Source organism: Saccopteryx bilineata, chromosome 1 (genome assembly GCF_036850765.1).
Source record: "Saccopteryx bilineata isolate mSacBil1 chromosome 1, mSacBil1_pri_phased_curated, whole genome shotgun sequence".
NCBI classification, from domain to species: domain Eukaryota; kingdom Metazoa; phylum Chordata; class Mammalia; order Chiroptera; family Emballonuridae; genus Saccopteryx; species Saccopteryx bilineata.
Window position 1 is genome coordinate 352,085,972 of NC_089490.1, and position 23,134 is coordinate 352,109,105.

Sequence of the window (23,134 nt, forward strand, 5' to 3'; positions counted from 1 at the left end):
ATGGCAACAAAACATGTGTATGTTCTAATTCCCACTACTGGTAAGCTGTATGTTATCTGTATTTTTTAACAAATAAAAACCCTAAAAAAGATCTCAGTCTATTTTCTTTCCTTTTCTATTTACACATATACATCATATAAAACAAACAACAGGACAGAATTTTATATCTTATAATATCATGACTAGTCTCAAAGTACATTACCACACTATTTAAATCATTTTTTATGCTATAAGACTTTTCATGTTTGGTTCATTAGGTACGATTTATCTTTGTATGGAGACCTGCAAATTAAAGTGGAAATTACTCTATCCTGCACACACCCACATACAATAATGGAACAGGCACAAGACAAGCATTGTGTTGGTGGCCATGGCCTATGACCGGTACATTGTCATGTATAAACCCCTTCGGTATGCCATGATCCTCACCAGCAAGATCATCAACATTATTGCAAGCATCGCCATTCTGCAGAGTCCATGTATGGTGTTTGTATTCCTAAGGCTGCCTTTCTGTGGGCATGATTTCATCCCTCATACCTACTGTAAGCACATGGGCATTGCCCATCTGGTCTGTGCTAGCATCAAAATCAACATAATATTTGGTCTTGAGGATACATCCATATTATTACTAGATGTACTTCTTATCATTCTTTCTTATGTCAGGATATTCTATGTAGTCTTTTGCCAGCCCTCCTGGAATGCCTGGTTTAAAGCCCTCAACACCTGTGGCTTCCACATTGGTGTTGTTTTAGCCTTTTCACACCAGCGTTTTTTTTTCTTCTTGACACACCATTTTGGCCATAACATTCCCCAATATATCCACATTCTCTTAGTCAATCTCTACGTGGTTGTTCCATCAGCCCTCAATCCTGTAATCTATGGGTGCAGGACAAAGCAGATTAGGGAGTGAGTTTTGAGGGGTTTTTAAAGAGATGGTTAAATATTGGTGGTCTTAGAATGTCTTATAGTTCATATTTTCTCTATATGTTCATTAAAAGGTGTTAGAAGGGAGGGAGAGAGCAAAAACATATAATCTTTTAAGCTTAAGGATAATAATGAATGTATTATCATTTTAAGGTTTGCCTTTTTTACAAAGTGCTCATATACATATATTGTTTAATAATCAAGGTAGCCTTATAATGTAGTTACTATACTCATAAATTTCCAGATGAAAAATTGATGTTTAGGATTCTTAAATGATTCATCTGAAAATCTAGTTCTTAGTGAGAAGTAGATTTTTTTTAAATAAAATTTTAAAAAATTGATTTTAGAAAGAGAGAAAGAAAGGCATATATAAAGAGAAATATTGATTTGTTGTTCTTAGTTGTGCATTCCTTGGTTGATTCTTGCATGTATCCTGACTGGGAATTGAACCTGCAGCCTTGCCTTACCAGGACAATACTCTAATTGGGCAAGGCAGAGGCAGGTTATTAAGTAAGATAGTTTTGAAATTGGACCAGTTTCTGAATAACCAGAGAAAATATGAAAGCAGCAGAATGAAATTTGCTCAGGGACTGCAAATAATTTTGATGACAGGATTCTCAAAATAACATTATTTAACTGATTAGCATTTATCTTTCTAAATAATTTACCGGTTGCTTATATTACCACATCTATTCTTATGTGAAGTCTATGATGTGGTTACTTTAATATTTGCACTTTCACATGTGTAAACTGTAGATCAGAAAATTATCCATAGCTAATTATGATCAATATTTTGGATCCTGGCACTTAGATAAAACAGAAGAAGGTATACATTTAGAAATAAAATAAGGAGAGCAGGGAATAATCATGCATAATTATAAAAGATATATTCATTAATTAATATTAATAAAATTCTACATGTGTTAAGTTGTACATGGCTTTTTGGGATAGACAGATTGAAAAGATAGAATCCTATGTCATAAGAAACAAGATGGGAGAGTTAGGCTATTAAAGCTAGAATGTTGTGCTATAGAATTGCATATTAATTTATATTTGGGAGGGGCATTATAGAAACTTTGTGATAATAGTCAATAGATATTCCAAATTTGAAGCCGATATATTGAAGATACCCACACAAAACTAGAAATATATTTGACTTATTTTCATATTCTAAAATAATCGTATAGAAAATTATTGACTTAGTCCATAAAGGAGCTGTTATTTGAAACTACATTTAGGAGAGTCTACCAGAGTTATGTTATCTCTCTTACTTTTCTTAAAACTTCTGAGTTTTATTAGTTTGTCAGCATTAAAATTCTATTTCATGACCAGAAAATGTCATAAAAATTTTTTTAAATAAATATGGCCTTCTAAATTTTGTAGTCAAATCTAGCAAAGTATTGTAAATAGGACAGCAAAAATATCTATATACCATATTTTCTTAAAAATATCCATGGACTATAGTTATTTTTTGTATTTAGAAAATGTAATAGACCAAAATCTAATAAACATATCAAATTAGGTTAAACTAACTGGTGTGTATTCAAAGCCTCCTAACTCTGGATAAGGTAAGAAAGTTTTAGTTATCAAAATAGACAACAAAGGAGCTTAGTTATTGGTACATTCAAATATAAGTAAATGTAAAAATTGATAACATTATATATAACAACTAGATACTTTGGATAAAATAATCAGAGTAAGAAAAGAAATTTCTGAAGATTTTTGAGGAAGAATATGCAACTTGCAAATATGTGTTTTAGTAACCAGAGAATGAAAATTAAATATATTTATTGACATTTTCAGTTTTCTCTTTCTTCCAGGAACATGGGAAAATTATATGTCCAGTTTCTTGTGGTTAGACTTGGCCATGGGACTTGCTATATAAATAAAATATTTGTAGAAGTAACCTGCCAATGTCAATTCTGAGAATAAGCATTTAACAATGATTATGTGCCTTACCATTTTCTTTCCCCCTGCTCTTGTGTACCCTGAGGCTTTTGTAGGATGCCACATAATTGAATTCTGGTGCCTTCATCAGAAAAGATCCCTGAGTAACTAAAATACAGCCCTATCACCACCAAAATCTGTATTAATTATGTAGTTAAAAAAGCATTAAACCTTTGACTTTTTAACAAACTAAAATTTGAGATGTGTATTACCTCAACTCAGTATAGATTATCTTTATTTATTTATTTATTTATTTATTTATTATTAATTTTAATAGGGTGACATTGATATATCAGTGCACATATGTTCAGAGAAAACATCTCCAGGTTATTTTGACATTTGATTATGTTGCATACTCATCACCTAAAGTCAAATTATCTTCCATCACCTTCTATCTGGTTTTCTTTGTGCCCGTCTCCACCTCCCACCCCCTCCCTGTCCTTCCTACCCCCTCACCCCCAGTAACCACCACAATCTTGTTTATGTCTCTGAGTCTCATTTTATGTACTATCAATGTATATATGGAATCATATAGTTTTTAGTTTTTTCTGATTTACTTATTTCACTTAGTATAATGTTATCAAGGTCCATCCATGTTGTTGTAACTGATCCAATGTCATCATTTCTTATGGCTGAGTGGTATTCCATAGTATATATGTACCAAAGCTTTTAAATCCACTCTTCCACTGAGGGACACTTGGGCTGTTTCCAGATCTTCGCTATTGTGAACAATGCTGCCATAAACATGGGGGTGCATTTCTCCTTTTGAGACAGTGCTATGGTGTTCTTGGGGTATATTCCTAAAAGTGGGATAGCTGAGCCAAAAGGAAGTTTGATTTTTAATTTTTTGAGGAATCTCCATTCTGTTTTTCACAGTGGCTGCATTCCCACCAGCAGTGCAGGAGGGCTCCCTTTTCTCCACATCCTCGCCAGCCATTATTTGTTGATGAGCGCCATTCTGATAGGTGTGAGGTGATATCTCATTGTGGTTTTAATTTGCATTTCTCTAATGATTAGTGATGTTGAGCATTTTTTCATATGCCTATTGGCCATCTGTATGTCCTGTTCAGAGAAGTGTCTATTCATTTCCTTGGCCTATTTTTTGATTCGATTGTTTGTCTCCCTGGTGTTGAGTTTCACAAATTCTTTATATATTTTGGTTATTAACCCCTTATCAGTCGAATTGTCAAATATATTCTCCCATTGTGTAGTTTGTCTTTTTATTCTGCTCTTATTGTCTTTAACTGTGCAAAACCTTTTTAGTTTGATGTAGCCCCATTTGTTTATCCTGTCCTTTATTTCACTTACCCGTAGAGATAAATCGACAAATATATTGCTGCGAGAGATTTCGGAGAGCTTACTGCCTATGTTTTCTTTTAAGATGCTTATGGTTTCACAGCTTACATTTAAGTCTTTTATCCATTTTGAGTTTATTTTTGTTAATGGTGTAAGTTGGTGGTCTAGTTTCATTTATTTGTAGGTTGCTGTCCAATTTTCCCAACACCATTTGTTGAAGAGGCTGTCTTTACTCCATTGTATGCTCTTACCTCCTTTGTCAAATATCAGTTGTCCATAAAGGTGTGGGTTTATTTCAGGATTCTCTGTTCAGTTCCATTGATCTATATGCCTGTTCTTATGCCAGTACCAGGCTGTTTTGAGTACTATGGCCTTGTAGTATAATTTGATATCAGAAAGTATGATATCTCTCACTTTATCCTTCCTTTTCAAGATTGCTGAGGCTATTTGTGTTCTTTTTGGTTCCATATAAATTTTTGAAATATGTGTTCTATATCTTTGAAGTATGTCATTGGTATTTTAATTGGTACTGCATTGAATATATAAATTGCTTTGGGTAATATAGACATTTTAATGATGTTTATTCTTCCTAACAATGAACACGGTATATGTTTCTCCTTGTTTGTATCTTCCTTGATTTCTTTTATAAATGTTTTATAATTTTCCGAGTACAAGTCTTTAGTCTCCTTGATTAAATTTACTCCTAGATACTTTATTTTTTTGGTTGCAGTAGTGAAGGGGATTGTTTCCTTAATTTCTCTTTCTGACAGTTCGTTGTTAGTGTATAAAAATGCCTCTGATTTCTGAGTATTAATTTTATATCCTGCCACTTTGCTGAATTTATTTATCAGGTCCAGTAGTTTTTTAACTAAGACTTTAGGGTTTTCTATATACAATATTATATCATCTTCAAATATTGATAGCTTTACTTCTTCTTTTCCAATTTGGATGCTTTTTATTTCTTATTCTTGTCTGATTGCTGTGGTTAGGACTTCCAGAACTATATTGAATAAGAGTGGTGAAGGGGGGCACCCCTGCCTTGTTCCTGATCTTATGAGGATTGCTTTTAAATTCTGCCCATTGAGCCCTGGCCGGTTGGCTCAGCGGTAGAGCATCGGCCTGGCGTGCGGGGGACCCGGGTTCAATTCCCGGCCAGGGCACATAGGAGAAGTGCCCATTTGCTTCTCCATCCACCCCCTCCTTTCTCTCTGTCTCTCTCTTCCCCTCCCGCAGCCAAGGCTCCATTGGAGCAAAGATGGCCCGGGCGCTGGGGATGGCTCCTTGGCCTCTGCCCTAGGCACTAGAGTGGCTCTGATCACGGCAGAGCGATGCCCTGGAGGGGCAGAGCATCGCCCCATGGTGGGCAGAGCTTCGCCCCTGGTGGCCGTGCTGGGTGGATCCTGGTCGGGCGCATGCGGGAGTCTGTCTGACTGTCTCTCCCCGTTTCCAGCTTCAGAAAAATACAAAAAAAAAAATTTTTGCCCATTGAGTATGATGTTGGCTGTGAGTTTGTCATAATTGGCCTTTGTCATGTTGAGGTATGTTCCCTTTATTCCCACTTTGTTGAGAGTTTTGATCATGAATGGGTGCTGGATTTTATCAAATGATTTTTCTGCATCTATTGAAAATATCATGTGGTTTTTCTTCTTCCTTCTGTTTATGGATGAATCACATTGATTGATTTGCAAATATTGTACCAGCTTTGCCTCCCCAGAATAAATCCCACTTGATCATAGTGTATGATTTTTTTTATATGTTGCTAGATTCGGTTTGCTAATATTTTATAGAGGATTTTAGCATCTATATTCATCAGGGATATTGGCCTATAATTTTATTTTTTGTGTTGTCTTTGCCTGGTATTGGAATCAGAATTATGCTTGCCTCATAAAAGGACTTTTGAAATCTTCCTTCCTCTTGAATTTTTGAAATAGCTTGAGAAGGATAGGAGTTAGTTCTTCTTTGAATGTTTGGTAGAATTCACTTGTGAAGCTTTCAGGCCCAGGACTTCTCTTTTTTGGGAGTATTTTGATAACTGTTTCGATCTCATTTGGTGTAATCAGTCTGTTTAGGTTTTCTGATTCTTCCATATTGATTTTTGGAAGATTGTCCATTTCTGAATTTGTCCATTTCATCTAGGATATCTAGTTTTTTGGCATACAGTTCTTTATAGTATTTTCTTACAATATTTTGTATTTCTGTAGTGTCAGTTGTTATTTCTCTACTTTCCTTAAATTAATGCAGGAGAAACTCTCACAAGTTCAAGAAGCACAGAGGACTCCATTAAAGAGAAACCCAAAGAAACCTATACCAAGACACATCATAATTAAAATACCAAAGCTAAGTGATAAAGAGAAAATGTTAAAAGCTGCAAGAGAAAAAAAAAGCTATCACCTACAAAGGAGCTCCCATAAGGATGACATCCAACTTCTCAACAGAAACACTTGAGACCAGAAGGGAATGGCAAGAAATATCCAAAGTAGTGCAGAACAAGAACCTACAACCAAGACTACTTTATCCAGCAACACTATTGTTTAAAATTGAAGGAGAAATAAAAAGCTTCCCAGACAAAAAACAACTCAAGGAATTCATTACAACCAAACCAATGCTGCAGGAAATGTTAAGGGGCCTGTTGTAAACAGATCAAAGTGGGAAAAGAATATAGCAAAAAAGGAATACAGCTTTAAAGAATAAAATGGAAATAAAAAACTATACCAAAAAAAAAAAAATAAAAATACATATCAATAATAACCATAAGTGTAAATGGATTAAATGATCCAATCAAAAGACATAGGGTAGCTGCGTGGATAGGAAAACAGGACCCATACATATGCTGTCTACAAGAGACACACCTTAGAACAAAAGATACACATAAATTGAAGGTAAAAGAATGGAAAAAAACATTTCATGCAAATGGAAATAAAAAAAAGCTGGGGTAGCAATACTTATATCAGACAAATTGGACTTTAAAACAAAGGATATAGTAAGAGATAAAGAAGGCCACTACATAATGATAAAGGGAGTAATCCAACAGGAAGAAATAACTATTATAAATATCTATGCACCTAATATAGGAGCACCTAAATATATAAAGCAGACTTTGATGAATTTAAAGGGCGAGATCAACAGCAATACTATAATAGTAGGGGATTTCAATACCCCACTAGCATCACTATATAGATTTTCAAGAAAGAAAATTAACAAAGAAACAGCAGACTTATTGGACACACTAAATCAACTCAATTTAATAGGTATCTTCAGAACCTTTCACCCTAAAGCAGCAGAATATACATTCTTTTCAAGTGCTCATGGTACATTCTCTAGGATAGACCACATGTTAGTGTACAAAAGTGGTCTCAACAAATTTAAGAAGATTGAAATCATATCAAGCACTTTTTCCAATCACAACAGCATGAAACTAGAAGTGAACCAAAACAGAAAAGCTCAAAAATTCTCAAACACATGGAAACTAAATAGCAGGTTGATAAATAACAAATGGATTAAGAATTAGATAAAAGAAGAAATAAAAAAAATTCCTAGAAATGAATGGCAATGAGCATACAACAACTCAAAATTTATGGGACACAGCTAAAGCAGTACTGAGAGGGAAGTTCATAGCACTACAGGCACACTTTAAGAAGCTAGAAAAAGCTCAAATAATCAACTTAACCCTGCATCTACAAGAACTAGAAAAAGAACAGCAAGCAAAGCACAAATGTAGTAGAAGGAAGAGAATAGTAAAGATCAGAGCAGAAATAAATGACATAGAGGCTAAAGAAACAATACAGAGGATCAATGAAACTAGGAGCTGGTTCTTTGAAAAGGTAAACAAGATCAATGAACCTTTAACTAGACTCACCAAGAAAAAGAGAGAGAGGACTCAAAAAAATAAAATTAGAAATGAGAGTGGAGAAATAACAACTGACATTACAGAAATACAAAATATTGTAAGAAAATACTATGAAGAACTGTATGCCAAAAAACTAGACAACCTAGATGAAATGGACAAATTCCTTGAAACATACAATCTTCCAAAAATCAATCTAGAAGAATCAGAAAACCTAAACAGACCAATTACACCAAATGAGATCAAAACAGTTATCAAAAAACTCCCAACAAAGAAAAGTCAGGGGCCTGATGGCTTCACAACTGAATTCTACTCAATATTCAAAGAAGAACTAACTCCTATCCTTCTCAAACTATTTCAAAAAATTCAAGAGGAAGGAAGACTTCCAAGCTCCTTTTATGAGGCGAGCATAATTCTGATTCCAAAACCAGGCAAAGACAACACAAAGAAAGAAAATTATAGGCCAATATCTCTGATGAATATAGATGCTAAAATCCTCAACAAAATATTAGCAAACCGGATCCAACAATATATGGAAAAAATCATACACCATGATCAAGTGGGATTTATTCTGGGGAGGCAAGGCTGGTTCAATATTCATAAATCAATCAATGTGATTCATCACATAAACAAAAAGAAGGAGAAAAGCCATATACTAATTTCAATAGATGCAGGAAAAGCATTTGATAAAATCCAGCACCCATTCATGATCAAAACTTTCAGCAAAGTGGGAATAAAGGGAACATACCTCAACATGATAAAAGCCATCTGCTGGGGTCCAGCCCCAGGGGGGATCCAGGGGTCCCACAGGAAGAGACGGCGTTGGCATGAATCGAGTGAGAGAGCCAAATTCTTTTCTTTCTCTTTATTCTCTAGTTAGCATTTATTGCCAGGCATCTCTGCCAATGGCTGGTCTAACTTTACTTTTTATGCACACACACTAAGTTACAATCACATGGTATTTTGAATACATCATTGTTTTAGTTTCACTATGGTTACATATTTCTAGATAACAGTTAATTCATATCTATAAGCTACAAATCAGGTGGTAAGTCATTCAAAGTACAGTTATACAATAACTTGAATAGTAATAACAATATCGGTACAAACTTCTAAAAGATTAGTACTAATTAATAACTCTATTTTACTGTTGTTGTGAGTCAAGGGCGCAGAGAGAGATAGCAGACGAAATCATCAAGGACTAGCAAAGGACTACCGCTTGCTCAGGCAAATAGCCTTGAGTTCATGTAGTGTCCTAATTCTTTTTTCACAAGACTACAAAAGGCTTGCTATTTAAGAAATTGACATAGTATTAAGAGTAACTTTTACTTAAAGATACATAGAGTGCACCTGCAAGATAGCTAGTAGCAACATAATATCAGAAGGCAGTAATTGCTATTGCTGCTATGAATTCCACTACATTCCTCTCCTTATTCTTGGAAAATACAAAAATCTCGTGAGAATGTTTTACTGAGAAAAGCCCAGCAACTGCCTTCAGTGACAAAACAAGTCTTTTAACAAAACATTCTTTTCTTGCCAGCTGCACTCCTATCCAAGGCCACGCAACAGGCCACTCCACTACACTTTACCTAAGATTCTAATGTCTAGTTAAACTTTATTCATTTACTATATTCATACACTAGTTAAGTTCTAACTTTATTCTTTCTAACATGATTAATAAGAAGAAATTCTCCTACAAACTTAACCCTTTATGAGGGATATCATGGCCAGCCTCTTACATTTATGAGCCCAGTTCAAGAGGCTTACAGGCTTTTCTGTGGAACTTACACGTTCTGTCTCATTTCCAAAGAAATTACTACAAATCTACAGGGAAAGCACGGTACTATTATCCCTGTGCCATAAATAATAGCACACACCCAGAAAAAAGGGGGGGTATAAGGCCAGATTAATTCAAAAGGTCAAAGGGGGAAGTATCGTTGTGCCTTTCCTTTGCGGTGACTTTGTCAACCCGCAGCCATTGGTCTTCACTGCGGTGACTCTATCAACCAGTAGCCATCGATCTTCTTTTGCTGTGACTTTGTCAATCAGCAGTTGTGGATCTTCTCCTGCTGTGACCTTGTTAGCCAGCATTAGTGGATCGGCTCCCGACAGCCATCTATGAGAAACCCACAGCCAACATCATATACAATGGGCAAAAATTAAAAACAATACCCTTAGATCAGGAACAAGGTGGGGGTGCCCCCTTTCACAACTCTTATTCAACATAGTCCTGGAAGTCCTAGCCACAGCAATCAGACAAGAAGAAGAAATAAAAAGCATTCAAGGTGGAAAAGAAGAAGTAAAGCTATCATTATTTTCAGATGATATGATATTGTATATAGAAAACCCTAAAGTCTCAGTCAAAAAACTACTGGACCTGATAAATGAATTCAGCAAAGTGGCAGGATATAATATCATAACTCAGAAATCAGAGGCATTTTTATACACTAACAACGAACTGTCAGAAAGAGAAATTAAGGAAACAATCCCCTTCACTATTACAACCAAAAAAATAAAGTACCTAGGAGTCAACTTAACCAAGGAGACTAAAGACTTACTTGTACTCGGAAAATTACAAAGCATTGATAAAAGAAATCAAGGAAGATACAAACAAGTGGAAGCATATATGTACTCATGGTTAGGAAGAATAAACATCATTAAAATGTCTATATTACCAAAAACTTTCTATAAATCAATGCAATACCAATTAAAATACCAATGACATACTTCAAAGATATAGATCACATATTCTAAAAATTTATATGGAACCAAAAGAGAACACGAATAACCTCAGCGATCTTAAAAAAGAAGAATAAAGTGGGAGGTATCACACTTCCTGATATCAAGTTATACTACAAGGCCATTGTACTCAAAACATCCTGGTACTGGCATAAGAACAGGCATATAGATCAATGGAACAGAACAGAGAACCCAGAAATAAACCCACAGCTCTATGGACAACTGATATTTGACAAAGGAGGTAAGGAAATACAATGGAGTAAAGATAGCCTCTTTAACAAATGGTGTTGGGAAAATTAGACAGCTACCTGCAAAAAAAATGAAACTAGATCACCAGCTTACACCACTCACAATAATAAACTCAAAATGGAAAAAAAGACTTAAATGTAGGCCATGAAACCATAAGCATCTTAGAAGAAAACATAGGCAGTAAGTCTCCGACATCTCTCAGAGCAATATATTTGCTGATTTATCTCCATGGGAAAGTGAAATAAAAGACAGGATAAACAAATGGGACTATATCAAACTAAAAAGGTTTTGCACAGCTAAAGACAATAAGAACAGAATAAAAAGACAAACTACACAATGGGAGAACATATTTGACAGTACGTCTGATAAGGGGTTAATAACCAAAATTTATAAAGAACTTGTAAATCTCAACACCAGGAAGACAAACAATCCAATCAAAAAATGGGAAAAAGAAATGGTCACTTCTCCAAAGAGGACATACAGATGGCCAATAGGCATATGAAAAAATGCTCAACATCACTAATCATTAGAGAAATGCAAATTAAAACCACAATGAGATATCCCCTCACACCAGCCAGAATGGAGCTCATCAACAAAACAACACAGAGTAAGTGCTGGCGAGGATGTAGAGAAAAGGGAACCCTCCTGCACTGCTGGTGGGAATGCAGACTGGTGCAGCTACTGTGGAAAACAGTATGGAGATTCCTCAAAAAACTGAAAATCTAACTGCCTTTTGACCCAGCTATCCCACTTTTAGGAATATACCTCAAGAACACCATAGAACGGCTCCAAAAGGAGAAACGCACCCCCATGTTTGTGGCAGCATTGTTCACAATAGCGAAGATCTGGAAACAGCCCAAGTGTCCGTCAGAGGATGAGTGGATTAAAAAGCTTTGGTATATATATACTATGGAATACTACTCAGCCATAAGAAATGATGACATCGGATCATTTACAATAACATGGATGGACCTTGCTAACATTATACGGAGTGAAATAAGTAAATCAGAAAAAACTAAGAACTATATGAATCCATACATAGATGGAACATAAAAATGAGACTTAAAGAAATGAACAAGAATGTGAGGGCAACGGGGGTCGGGAGGTGGGGGAGAGGGGAGGGGGGAAGAATGAGCTAGGGGATGGGGGAGGGGAGGGGCACAAAAAAACCAGGTAGAAGGTGACAGAAGACAATTTGACTTTGGGGGAGGGGTATACAGCACAATCAAATGTCAAAATAATCTGGAGATGTTTTCTCTCAACATATGTACCCTGATTTATCAATGTCACTGCATTAAATTTAATAAAAAAAAAGTAGCTATTTTGAGATATATTTGAGTGCACTTCAAAAAATTAAAAAAATTAGAGTTCAAAGAAAAAACTGCCTGTGACAAAAGTAAACACTAACACCATGTTTGTGTGCATATCATGTATTATGTAGGGCAGTGGTCCCCAACACCTGGGCCACGGACCGATACCAGTCTGTGGGCCATTTGGTACCGGTCCGCAGAGAAAGAATAAATAACTTACATTATTTCTGTTTTATTTATATTTAAGTCTGAACGATGTTTTATTTTTAAAGAATGACCAGATTCCCTCTGTTACATTAGTCTAAGACTCACACTGGATGTTTGTCTCGGTCGCGTGATACATTTATCCGTCCCACCCTAAAGGCTGGTCTGTGAAAATATTTTCTGACATTAAACTGGTCTGTGGCCCAAAAAAGGTTGGGGACCACTGATGTAGGGTATATTATTATATAAAGTACAGTTATATTAGAAGGATCTACAGGAAAAGATAAAGCTTTTATTGGCTCTAGTAGTCAATGTTTTGGAAAAATAGTGGCAAACAAGCTGGGCCCCTTAAGCTATGACAAATAATAGGCATGGCGTAGGGAAGCCACAAGGGACAATAGAGGTAGTAAATGTGAGAGATATTTACAACTCCTTGGCCTGAAGAGAAGAGACTAGAGAATCAGAGAACATTATAAAGATTCTTACATGTAGGAGTTGGGACTTATTTTGACACTCATCCAACCAATGGTGATCAGCAGATTACCTATAAGCAGACAGCAATTGGAAAACAGAATGAGTGTTCTAACTTTATTTCCCTCTTTCCTTCCTGCTGGTAGTTTTCATTTTATAAATTCAACTAGATGCCAAAAGGCAAGGGAGTCTATCTATACACACTGTGAGTCTTCTAGAAAAGGTAATAGGATGTTGGCTCACCTAAGTGAAGAAATGGAGGAAAAATCTAAACAAATACTTAAAGGTTAGCACTTTTATGGGTTCTCTTTTCAATTACTATTCTCTACTATTTTTTTATATCTGTAGTGTTAAGTATTGTCTTTCTTTTTGTTCTCAGAGTTTTCTTAGAAGATATTTGAATTTCTTTTTAGACAGCCCAATAGTTATCAAAAATAATAATAATTTAAAAAGTTATGTGGACGAATATACTTTAAAATAAAATCTAGTATGCTTTCCTTAAGGACTGAAATTTTTTAAAGAAGGAATGAAATAATCATGTAATTGCTATCCATGTCTTATGTTGTAGTCCTAAATATTTTCACATAGTTTTAGATTATTCTCTCACTAAGGCCAAAAAGTAAGACGAATGAAATAAAACTGATATGCCAAGAATATTCTTTAATATGTTTTATAAGAGTCATGGGTATTGATGAAAACAATGAGTTTTCTAAAACTTTGACTAATATTGAAATTCAAAAACATTTATTTAAAGTGTGTAGCCAGATATATTAAATTTTGTAAAGAATATTATAAATAATTAAGAAGATGCATTAACTTTTATTCTTTAAACTCATCTTAAAACAAATCAAACCTCCCTGAAGAGAAGGATTAACTTTGGAGCTGTACAAGTAAAGATATATATGTAAAATATCTTGAAAATTTATAGTCAGCTAGCCTGATAGCTCATATGAGATCTTTTGTTATTTGCTCAATAAGTATAGTTGATATGACCATTACACACATAAATTACTAAAATGACAAAGTTTTATCAATTTAGCTTATATTCATTGAACACTTAATTAGAGTATTGTCTGACTCATGGTAAGCAGTTTAGTAAATGTAGGTTAAGTCATATGGACAATTACTGACATCTAGTGGTGAAATAAAATATTTTTGAACAAATAGTTGTTTACATGAGCAATCTAGTGAACTAAAAAGTAGTTTTTCTACTCAAATTCAACACCAAAAAACACCTACTTAAAGTAAGCAATAAAGATAATATTTATTTTTTAATAATTTGTATATATTTTTAAATGATGCTATTTTAATTAAATGAATTATCTGACTTAATTTAAGAAAAAAGATGTAAAATGTGCAGTCATTTTTATTACCTTTGTTAATCTATAAGAGTAACATAAGACTCAAAGAAGTTAAGAAATGTTTTTAACATTGCTCAGCTAGTGACTCTCAAAAAAGAGATTTATTATTTTAATTATTTTTTTATTTTCAATTATGGTAACATACAATGTGATTAGACATTATATAACAGTGATTAGATATTATATAACATATAATCATTAAACACAACAAGTGATCATTCTGATAAATCTTGTACCTGACACCCATACATAGTTATTAGAATATTATTGACTATATTCCCTATGCTGTACTTTACATCTCCATGACTCTTCTATTACTACTAATTTGTACTTCTCACCATTCATCTTTTTCACCTACCCCTCAACCCTTCTCCTCACCACCTGGCAATCATCAAAATGTTCTGTCTATAAGTCTGTTTTCTGTTCTGCTTATTTGTTTATTCTGCTCTTTAGATTCAATTGTTGATATATATGTATTTACTGCCATTTTACTATTCAGATTTCTGATTTATTTCCTTCTTCTTAAAGAAAACCTTTTAACATTTTATATAATGCTGGTTTAGTGGCGATGAATGTCTTTAGCCTTTTATCGCCTAGGAAGCCCTTTATATGTCTTTTGATTCTAAATGATTGTTTTACTGAATAGAGTAATATTGGTTGCATGCCCTTGCTTTTTATCACTTTGACTATTTCTTACCAATCACTTACAGACTGTGACATTTCTATTGAGAAATTGGCTGACAGTCTTATGGGAGCTCCCTTGTAGGTTACTAACTGCATTTCCCTTGCTGCTTTTAAGATTCTCTCTTTAGCTTTAACTTTGGCATTTTAATTGTAATGTGCCTTGGTATGGGCTCTTTAAGTTCATCTTGTTAGGATCTCTCTGCCCTTCCTTGACTTGAATGTCTATTTCCTTCACCAAGTTAGGGAATTTTTCTATCAATATTTTTAAAATATGTTTCCAATTTCTTACTCTTTCTCTTCTTCATCTTGTACTCCCGTGATGAGAATATTAATATGCTTGAAGTCATCTCACAGGCTTGTTATACTATCTTCATTTTTAAGGATTCATTTTGTTTTTGCTATTCTGGTTGTATATTCTTTGCTTCCTAATATTCCAAATTATTATTTTAATTATCAGCTTTAACTACTCTCTTGTTGATTTCCTATAAATTATTCTTTATTTTGGTTATTTTATCATTCATTTCTGACTGGTTCTTTTTTATGGTTTTCATGTCCTTTTTTATGCTGTTTAAGTTCTCTCTTAAGTTCATCTACTTTTCCCCTAAGTACATTCATCATCCTTATAACTAGTGTTTTTAAACTCTGCATCTAGTAGATTGTTTGCCTTCATTTTGTTTAGTTCTTTTTCTAAAGTTTTGTTCTAGTCTCTCCTTTTGGACACTTTTCTTTGTCTCTTCATTTTGCCAATTTTTCTGTTTTGGTTTCTATATATTATGTAGAGCTGCTACATCTCCAGGGCTTGTTAGTGTGGCCCTAAGTAGCATGTGTCCTCTAGGACCTAGAGACACAGCCTTCCCAGTTCCCCAAGCTGGGCACTCCACTTGCACCCCTCATGTGTGCTGTGTATACCCTCTTATTGTGGATGAACTTTGGTTGATGTTAGGATTTACCTCTATGCTGACTGACTATGAGGACTGGCTGAGATCATCATGAAGTATCAGCTATAAAGAGGCTCACCAAACACAGCAGAACTTACTTACTTCAGCAAGGCTCTGGTGCACAGAGTCTGCACCTTGAGTCTCTTGTTTGGAGAGATGGTTGGGTAGTGCTTCAATGTAGTCTGAAGCTATCTACTGGATGTGTTGGCACTGGGACCTCCCAGAAAGTGCAGGCCAAGGTCAGTCACCACCTGTGGTCAGCCCAGGGCCACCTGGAATGTGTTACAAAATGATCACAGATAATCGCTTCTTGTGCTGGGCTTGGAGGTGCCCAGGTAAATCCAAGCTGCAAACCAAGGCCTGCTGTTGCTAGTGCCAGGCCTTGGGACACTTAGTGAGAAGTATACGGCATGCCAAGGCTAGATATTGTTTGAGAGATTTTAAAAAAATATGGAGCATGAGCCAAGATAGGCCATTTATATGGGAAAGTCACTGGAAACAGCTTGGGTGGGCCTGCAACTTGGTGGGGCAAAGTCTCAGGGAACCACCAGGGTAGGGCAAAAAGTGATAGCCAGCTTGATGGAGACTCAAATAAGGCTCTTGCCTGAAAAGACACAGTAGTTTCTGCCAACACTTCTGTCTGGGAGAAAGCTGCCCCTCCAGCACTGATTTTGAAGCCAGACATTTCAGTTCCTCTCCATATGTCCTGGTACCTTTCAAGTTGCTGCCTCAGTACTGGATGTCAAAGGGAATGAGCCCAAGTAGGTTTATGTTTGGGCCTTTTAAGAGGAACTGCTTGGGTCTCCAGTGGCTGTCTGTCTCACTAAGTATAATCCCTGCTGGTTTTTACAACCAGAGCTGTGGGGACTTCTCTTCCCAACACTGAAACCCTGATCTGTGGGGGGTCTGTAGTGGAGCTGGGAGCCCTCCCTCCTCATGGCAAACTCCACAGCTAAGATATTCCTTCTGATTTTTATCTGCCACACCTGGGTGTGGGGCCGGCTTGTTCCATGTCTCCCCCCTCCCCCCTCCTAGCAGGCTTGATGTGGCTTATCTGTAGTTGTAGGACTTCTGTTCACCCAGATTTCAGGTTGTTCTGCATGATGGTTGTTTTCTAGTTTAGTTGTAATTTTTATATTATTGCACGAGGATGTAAGTAAAGTATTTACCTACATCACCATCTGGATTGGAAATGCTCGTGGTAAAGGAATTTAAGTCATCTGATCCCAAAATGTTAAATTCAAGATAATATAAATATAATACAATAATTATAATAGTAACTAATGTTTATTTATTAATTAATTTATAACAAACAGTTGCTGAACAATTTCTAGGCATTATCTTGTCATATCATTAAAACAATCTTACAAGCCAATATAAATTTTTCTCATTTTGCCTGTGAGTAAACTAAGGCTTAAAATGGAAAATTAAATTGACTAAGGTCACAGAACAAAAAAGTAGACAAAATGGTTATATTCTTAGCATATATAATAATCTGCTTTCCTTTATATAAATGTATACTTATTTTTATGATTTTTTTGATTAATATTAATCATAATGTTCAAAACATTATATACTCTCACAAGAAAAAAATCATCAATGTAATTCTTCAAACAGATATATCTCAGATTTTATAAACTTGTGTTAGAATTCTGGCTCTGCAATTCACTAAATATACATATATTTCTGAGCTATTTTGAAGAAATATTGGGTTTTTCCTACACTGCTTTTGCCCGGTGCTCACTGCCTGTCTTTCAAAAGTAACTGTTCGCCTGGTACCATAGTGAGGTTTAAAGTGTTGGTCGTTATAACTCTGACTGACTAGGCTCCTGGGACCTATTTGGGGAGGATACTTGCTGGAGGATGAAAATTTCAAATCAGCTTAAACCAGAAGGTATTTTTGACCAGAAATCATAGAGTCTGATCCTCAGGGATATGAAATTTTCTGTCCCATGACTCCAGGATCAGGGACACAACCCACTCTGTGGAAGCTCTTCCCAGAGGGCCAGAGGTTAGTATAACTCTTTGGCTCTAACTATTGAGAATTCAAGTCACATGCAGGTTGCAACTTGTGGCATTCATTTCTTCACAAATGACTTCTCAGATGCTGGGCAGAGGTGAGTCAGTTCCTTGTTTTACTTTAAGGGGGTTCACAATAACAGTAACTAAAGTGATTCATGGGGGTAATGGAGCTCCTGTGATTCAGCCAGAGTCTTTAGATAAGGCCATCTCCAAGCAATGTAGCAAAAGATTGGAGTTGTGGTGACAAGAGCTGGATTCATAACCACACATAATTTACTAACACAGAAGCACAGAACACATTTCCAGTGCTAAATAAATAGATATCAACAAATCCAAGAACATATATGTAGATACAAATATGTGAACAAAGAATGTTGTTTGCAAACTTAAAGGGACATACCAATGGTAAATCTCAGAGCTGGCACAAATGAGTTCTTTTCCTCCCTACTTTCTTCCTATTTTGTCACCTCACCTCAGAGGAGAACTTCCTACAACAGGCACAGGCATCCTAGGAAGTTAAAGTTACAGTATATTTAGAAATGGGACATAGAGGGGTTGAGAGATGGGAGGCCTAGGAAACTAGGTAAAGAGTTTATCCAATTCAACTGTATCAGATGGAAGCCAGTCCCTAGGAGAAGCTTAGTTGAGGCCAGGAATTGAATGTCTGAAACAGAAGAGAAAGAGTCAAAAAGGGAGAGGAATAGAGAGCTTCAGAGTGTTATGGTGAAGGTAAACTTAGAAAATATACATGGAATTGCTTGTTAAACAGAAAAAAATTATTAAACAGACAAAAAGTGAAGATAACTGCATCAACAATGGTCATAGTAATGACAGTGGTTGCCTCAGAGGCAGTAACCTAGATAGACAACATCTTTTCCCAGTGACAGTAAGCTTTGGTGACCAGGAACATTCTGAATTTGCAATAGATTTGGAATGTCAAATCATCTTTGTAAAAGTTTCTCTACAAAGACTGTTAAAAATGAAAGAATTAATGACAGTGGAAACCTTGTGTGAGGCAAAGAAGCAAAATACTGGCATGACTAAACTTTAAGCTTCATGAAGTTGGGGACCTTGGTTCAATCCATGCTGCTTGCCTGCATGTGGGTCCATCCTTGGCAGATAGTGAGCACTGTAAGTATTTGTTAAATGAATTAAAGATTACTAACTAGTAGCCTCTGTAATATGACAGATGAGGGCAGAAAGTATATAGTAGTAGTGGTAAGCTTGCAGATGAACTTTTATATAGAAGGAGGAAAACTTAAGTCAGAGGAGCAGTTATTAAATACCCCAAAATCTATATAATTTTAGGATCTTGATACATAAACCTAATCTTTTATTGCAGGAACAATATAACAAATCTGACCAGGTTAATAACCTCCATACTCTGCCCACCCAAAGTGCCACCACATGGAGTGAACAGAGAACTTCTCAAATCCTCAATCCCTCTCCCCTAGTTCTGCACAGAGCTTCCTGCCCTCTTTTCTTAGTTTGTGAATCACTGCTTCTCAGTTTCCTTTTGTTAAGGGGATTATATAGCATGTGGCAAAAGTAAGTTTACAGTTGTTCATATAGAAATAATACAATTAATAAACAAGAATAAACTCTGCTTTTCTATACTCACAACTGCAAACTTACTTTTGCTCCACCCTGCATTGATTAGTCACGTTTTCAAAAGGAAAAACATTAAAGGCCATTGGTAAAGAAGAAAGAATTATAGAAAAAGTTAAGATAAAAGATTATACACATCATAATTAACTCAGTAGTTGTAAAGGGGGAAAAATAGATTTAATAGCTGTTTCTGAAGACTAATACTATTAAACACTTAGAAAATTGACCTTCTCCACTCAGTCACTAACAGCATGGGACCAGATAATATTGTCTTCAGCCTGAACACCTGTGATTACCTAACTGATTCAACTGCAAGTGCAGACAAAAGAGGAAGATGACTACATCAACAGTCGCTGTAGTAATGATAGTAGAGGCTTCAGAGGCAGTGATTTAGATAAACAATATCTTTTGTTAGTGATGGTAAGCTTGCTGCATTTAATATGTTTTTAACAGTGCAACCAGAGCAGTATTTTTGAAATGCAAACTCAATCATGCTGCACTGCAGTTTAAAATCTTACAGATTCTTTGCATTGTTTCTAGAATGAAGACAAAACTCCTCAAAATTAACTACCAAGCCCTACATGATGCCATCATTTAGTCTTATTCTCGGCTCAATTCCCTCTTCCGCTTCTTAGTGGATTTTCATCATTCAGCTCTCAATTTAGTTAACACTTCTTCTAGAAAGCATTCCCCATGAGCATATAAGATAAGATTTTGTAGTTCTAGGAGACATCACTGTTTTGCTAAAAATTATATAGTAGTCTCCCAATGTGCCTATATGTCTTTTTTTTTATAGCAATTCTTTTTTTTTTTAATTTTATTTATTCATTTTTTAGAGATGAGAGAGAGAGACAGAGAGAGAGAGAGAGAGAGAGAGAGAAGGGGGAGGAGCTGGAAGCATCAACTCCCATATGTGCCTTGACCAAGCAAGCCCAGGGTTTCGAACCGGCGACCTCAGCATTTCTAGGTCGACGCTTTATCCACTGCGCCACCACAGGTCAGGCTGTGCCTATATGTCTTAATTCTATTCCTTACCTCAGATCCAAACACCAACCTTCCAATCTTTCACCTTTACTATGTTCTTTCCCACACAGAATATTTAAAAAACTTTCAGGTCTACTTTGCAAGAATGTATCATTCCCTTGAACCATCAAGCAAACTGTGTGTCATTATATCCGCCTCAATCTAAATCTAACAATATTTTACACATACCATCTTGTTTATGTTTAACATCCCAGTTAAGAGATATAATTTACAACAAATATTTGCTCACTTAATGAATATGCAGGTTGTTTCCTAGAGACTGAAGAGAAAAAAAGAAATGAAAAGTACACAATTGTTGTTTCTGGAAATTATTTGCATGGCTTTCTACATAAAGGAGGCAAATACTCCGATGTGAGAGTGTCTTTTTAACTGTGTTATTTATTCCCTCTCTAGGTCTCCTCTGTTATATTATGGAATTAAAAAATGACTTTTCTGTTTCTTCAGAAAATAGACAACATGCTATAAAGGAGGTTAGGTGATCTCACTGGAAGCAAGGAAACTTCTGTAAGAAATGTGTTTATAACAAATTTGCACTGATATGCTACATCACAACAATACCCAGTTCCATCCTCTTTCCTTCCTTCTGATGGGCATTCCAAGGTTGGAAGATATGCACATCTGGATTGGCCTCCCCTTCTTTACAGTGCGTCTAATAGCCTTACTGGAGAACATCACTATCCTCTTTGTGGTTCAGACTGAACACAGCTTCCACCACCTCATGTTTCACTCCCTAGCCAGGTTGGCCTGCATTGACCTTGGCTAGTCCACAGTGACCATCTCCAAGATGCTAGGTATTTTCTAGTTTAATCTCAGAGACACTGTATTTGGTGCTTGCACCACTATTGATATATGCACTAGCCTGGAATCTGTGGTACTGACAGTCATGGCCACAGATCACTACCCCCTGAGATATAGCATGATCCTCACCAATAAAGTAATAACCATCCTAGACATAGTCATCATTGTCAGGACTTTGGTGTTTGTGAGTCTCTATTTATATTTCTCATCTTGAGATTGCCTTTCTGTGGTGTGCATATTATCCCCCATACCTATTGTGAACACAAGGGCTTAGCAAAATTGTCTTGTAACAGTATTAAGGTCAATGTCACTTATGGCTTGATTGCTTTCTCAGTGGGCTACATTGACCTTTCTGTGATTGGATTTTCCTATGTCTAAGTCCTCCAAGCAGTCTTTCACCTCCCATCCTGGGACACCCAGCTAAAGGCTCTCAGCACATGTGGCTCCTGTGTCCATGTTATGTTATCTTTCTAACTGCCAGCTCTCTTCTCCTTCATGACATATTGCTTTGGTCACAACATGCCTCATTACATCCACATACTTCTGGCCAACCTGTATATGGTTGTTCCCCCTGCTCTTAACATTGTAATCTATGAAGTCAGGACAAAACAAATAAGAGAGTGTGTACTAAGGATGCTTAACCTTAAAAGCTATTAGCATGGAATCCAAGAGGCTCTTCCAGAATAGTTGAAAGGAACAATAATAAGATCAAAACAGAAGTAAACACTGGAAATATTTTTATTAAACTCCTCCAACATTCCCACAGAAGCCAATCACATGACATTTCCCCTCCCCCCAACTCTTTATAATTATTTTTTATTAAGATTTCAACTCATAGTAGTTGCTTCTCCTATGTGCCCTGACAGGGCAACCTCAGGGTTTTGAACAGGCATCCTTAGCATTCCATGTCGATGTTTTATACACTATGCCACCACAGGTTTATATACCCCATGCAAGTAGCTCAGAAATTCCAAAACAATCTCTTTACTTTGCCACAAGGAAAATACAAAAATTATCTCAGATTTAAATCCCACAGATAATACAAAATTTCTGAAGGAAGAAAAGGTTTGCAGAAACTGTGCTTTGAAATAACTACTTCAAATAATTTCCTTACACACAGATATTCTCTTCACTCACATATCCAAAGCTGAAATTCATGCTTTAAAAACAATGTGGGTTATTTTTTAAACCAAGCAGGATACAATGGTAAGAGAAATTAACCAGGAGTAACAAAACCAAGATTTAAATTCAAGTTTTGGCATTGACTGAAACATTTACCTGAGAATTTCAGTTGGAGCTCTTTATTATCCTTGTAAATAAAATGCTATAAAGCTGTATTAACTTGGCACTGTGAACTAAAAATAAAGTTGTTAAAATCTTTGCATCTTGTAAAACATTAAAAAGATTTGGAAATTTTAAAATTTGTGTTTCTGATGTGGTAATTACATCTAGTTTGTAACGTCAGCTTACCAAATCCAGTTCTAGGGTATGGTTCATTGGTGTGAAGTGAGGTCTCCAGCTCCAGAAATCCCAGTGCTGGGAGTGTTTCAAGACCTTCTGCACTTACCCTGGTAAGAGATTCTGAATCAGGAAATGATGAAGCCTGAGAGTTAGGAGAGGTCCACCTTGACTTAATGACCCAGTGAAACCTCATTCACTTGTTGTGGTGAGCTTTAGGGCAGACTGAAATAGAGT

General features: G+C 35.9%; 1 protein-coding gene and 1 pseudogene across 1 annotated transcript; both read left to right on the forward strand.

Moving 5' to 3' along the window:
- Positions 1-910, forward strand: LOC136319629 (olfactory receptor 52E8-like). The gene is made up of 2 exons (XM_066252794.1): positions 1-47; positions 343-910. The coding sequence occupies exons 1-2, from the start codon at positions 1-3 to the stop codon at positions 908-910; spliced, it is 615 nt and encodes a 204-aa protein (XP_066108891.1).
- Positions 911-21,179: 20,269 nt separating this feature from the next.
- Positions 21,180-22,096, forward strand: LOC136320639 (olfactory receptor 52E5-like; annotated as a pseudogene).
- The last annotated feature ends 1,038 nt before the right edge of the window (positions 22,097-23,134 follow it).

Excerpts from the sequence above, each read along its gene's own strand:
- LOC136319629 (XM_066252794.1), top strand. The coding sequence starts at position 1 with ATGGCAACAAAACATGTGTATGTTCTAATTCCCACTACTGGTAAGCT. Across the intron at positions 48-342 it reads ATTCCCACTACTGGTAAGCT|GCACAAGACAAGCATTGTGT; the intron begins GTATGTTATCTG and ends ATAATGGAACAG.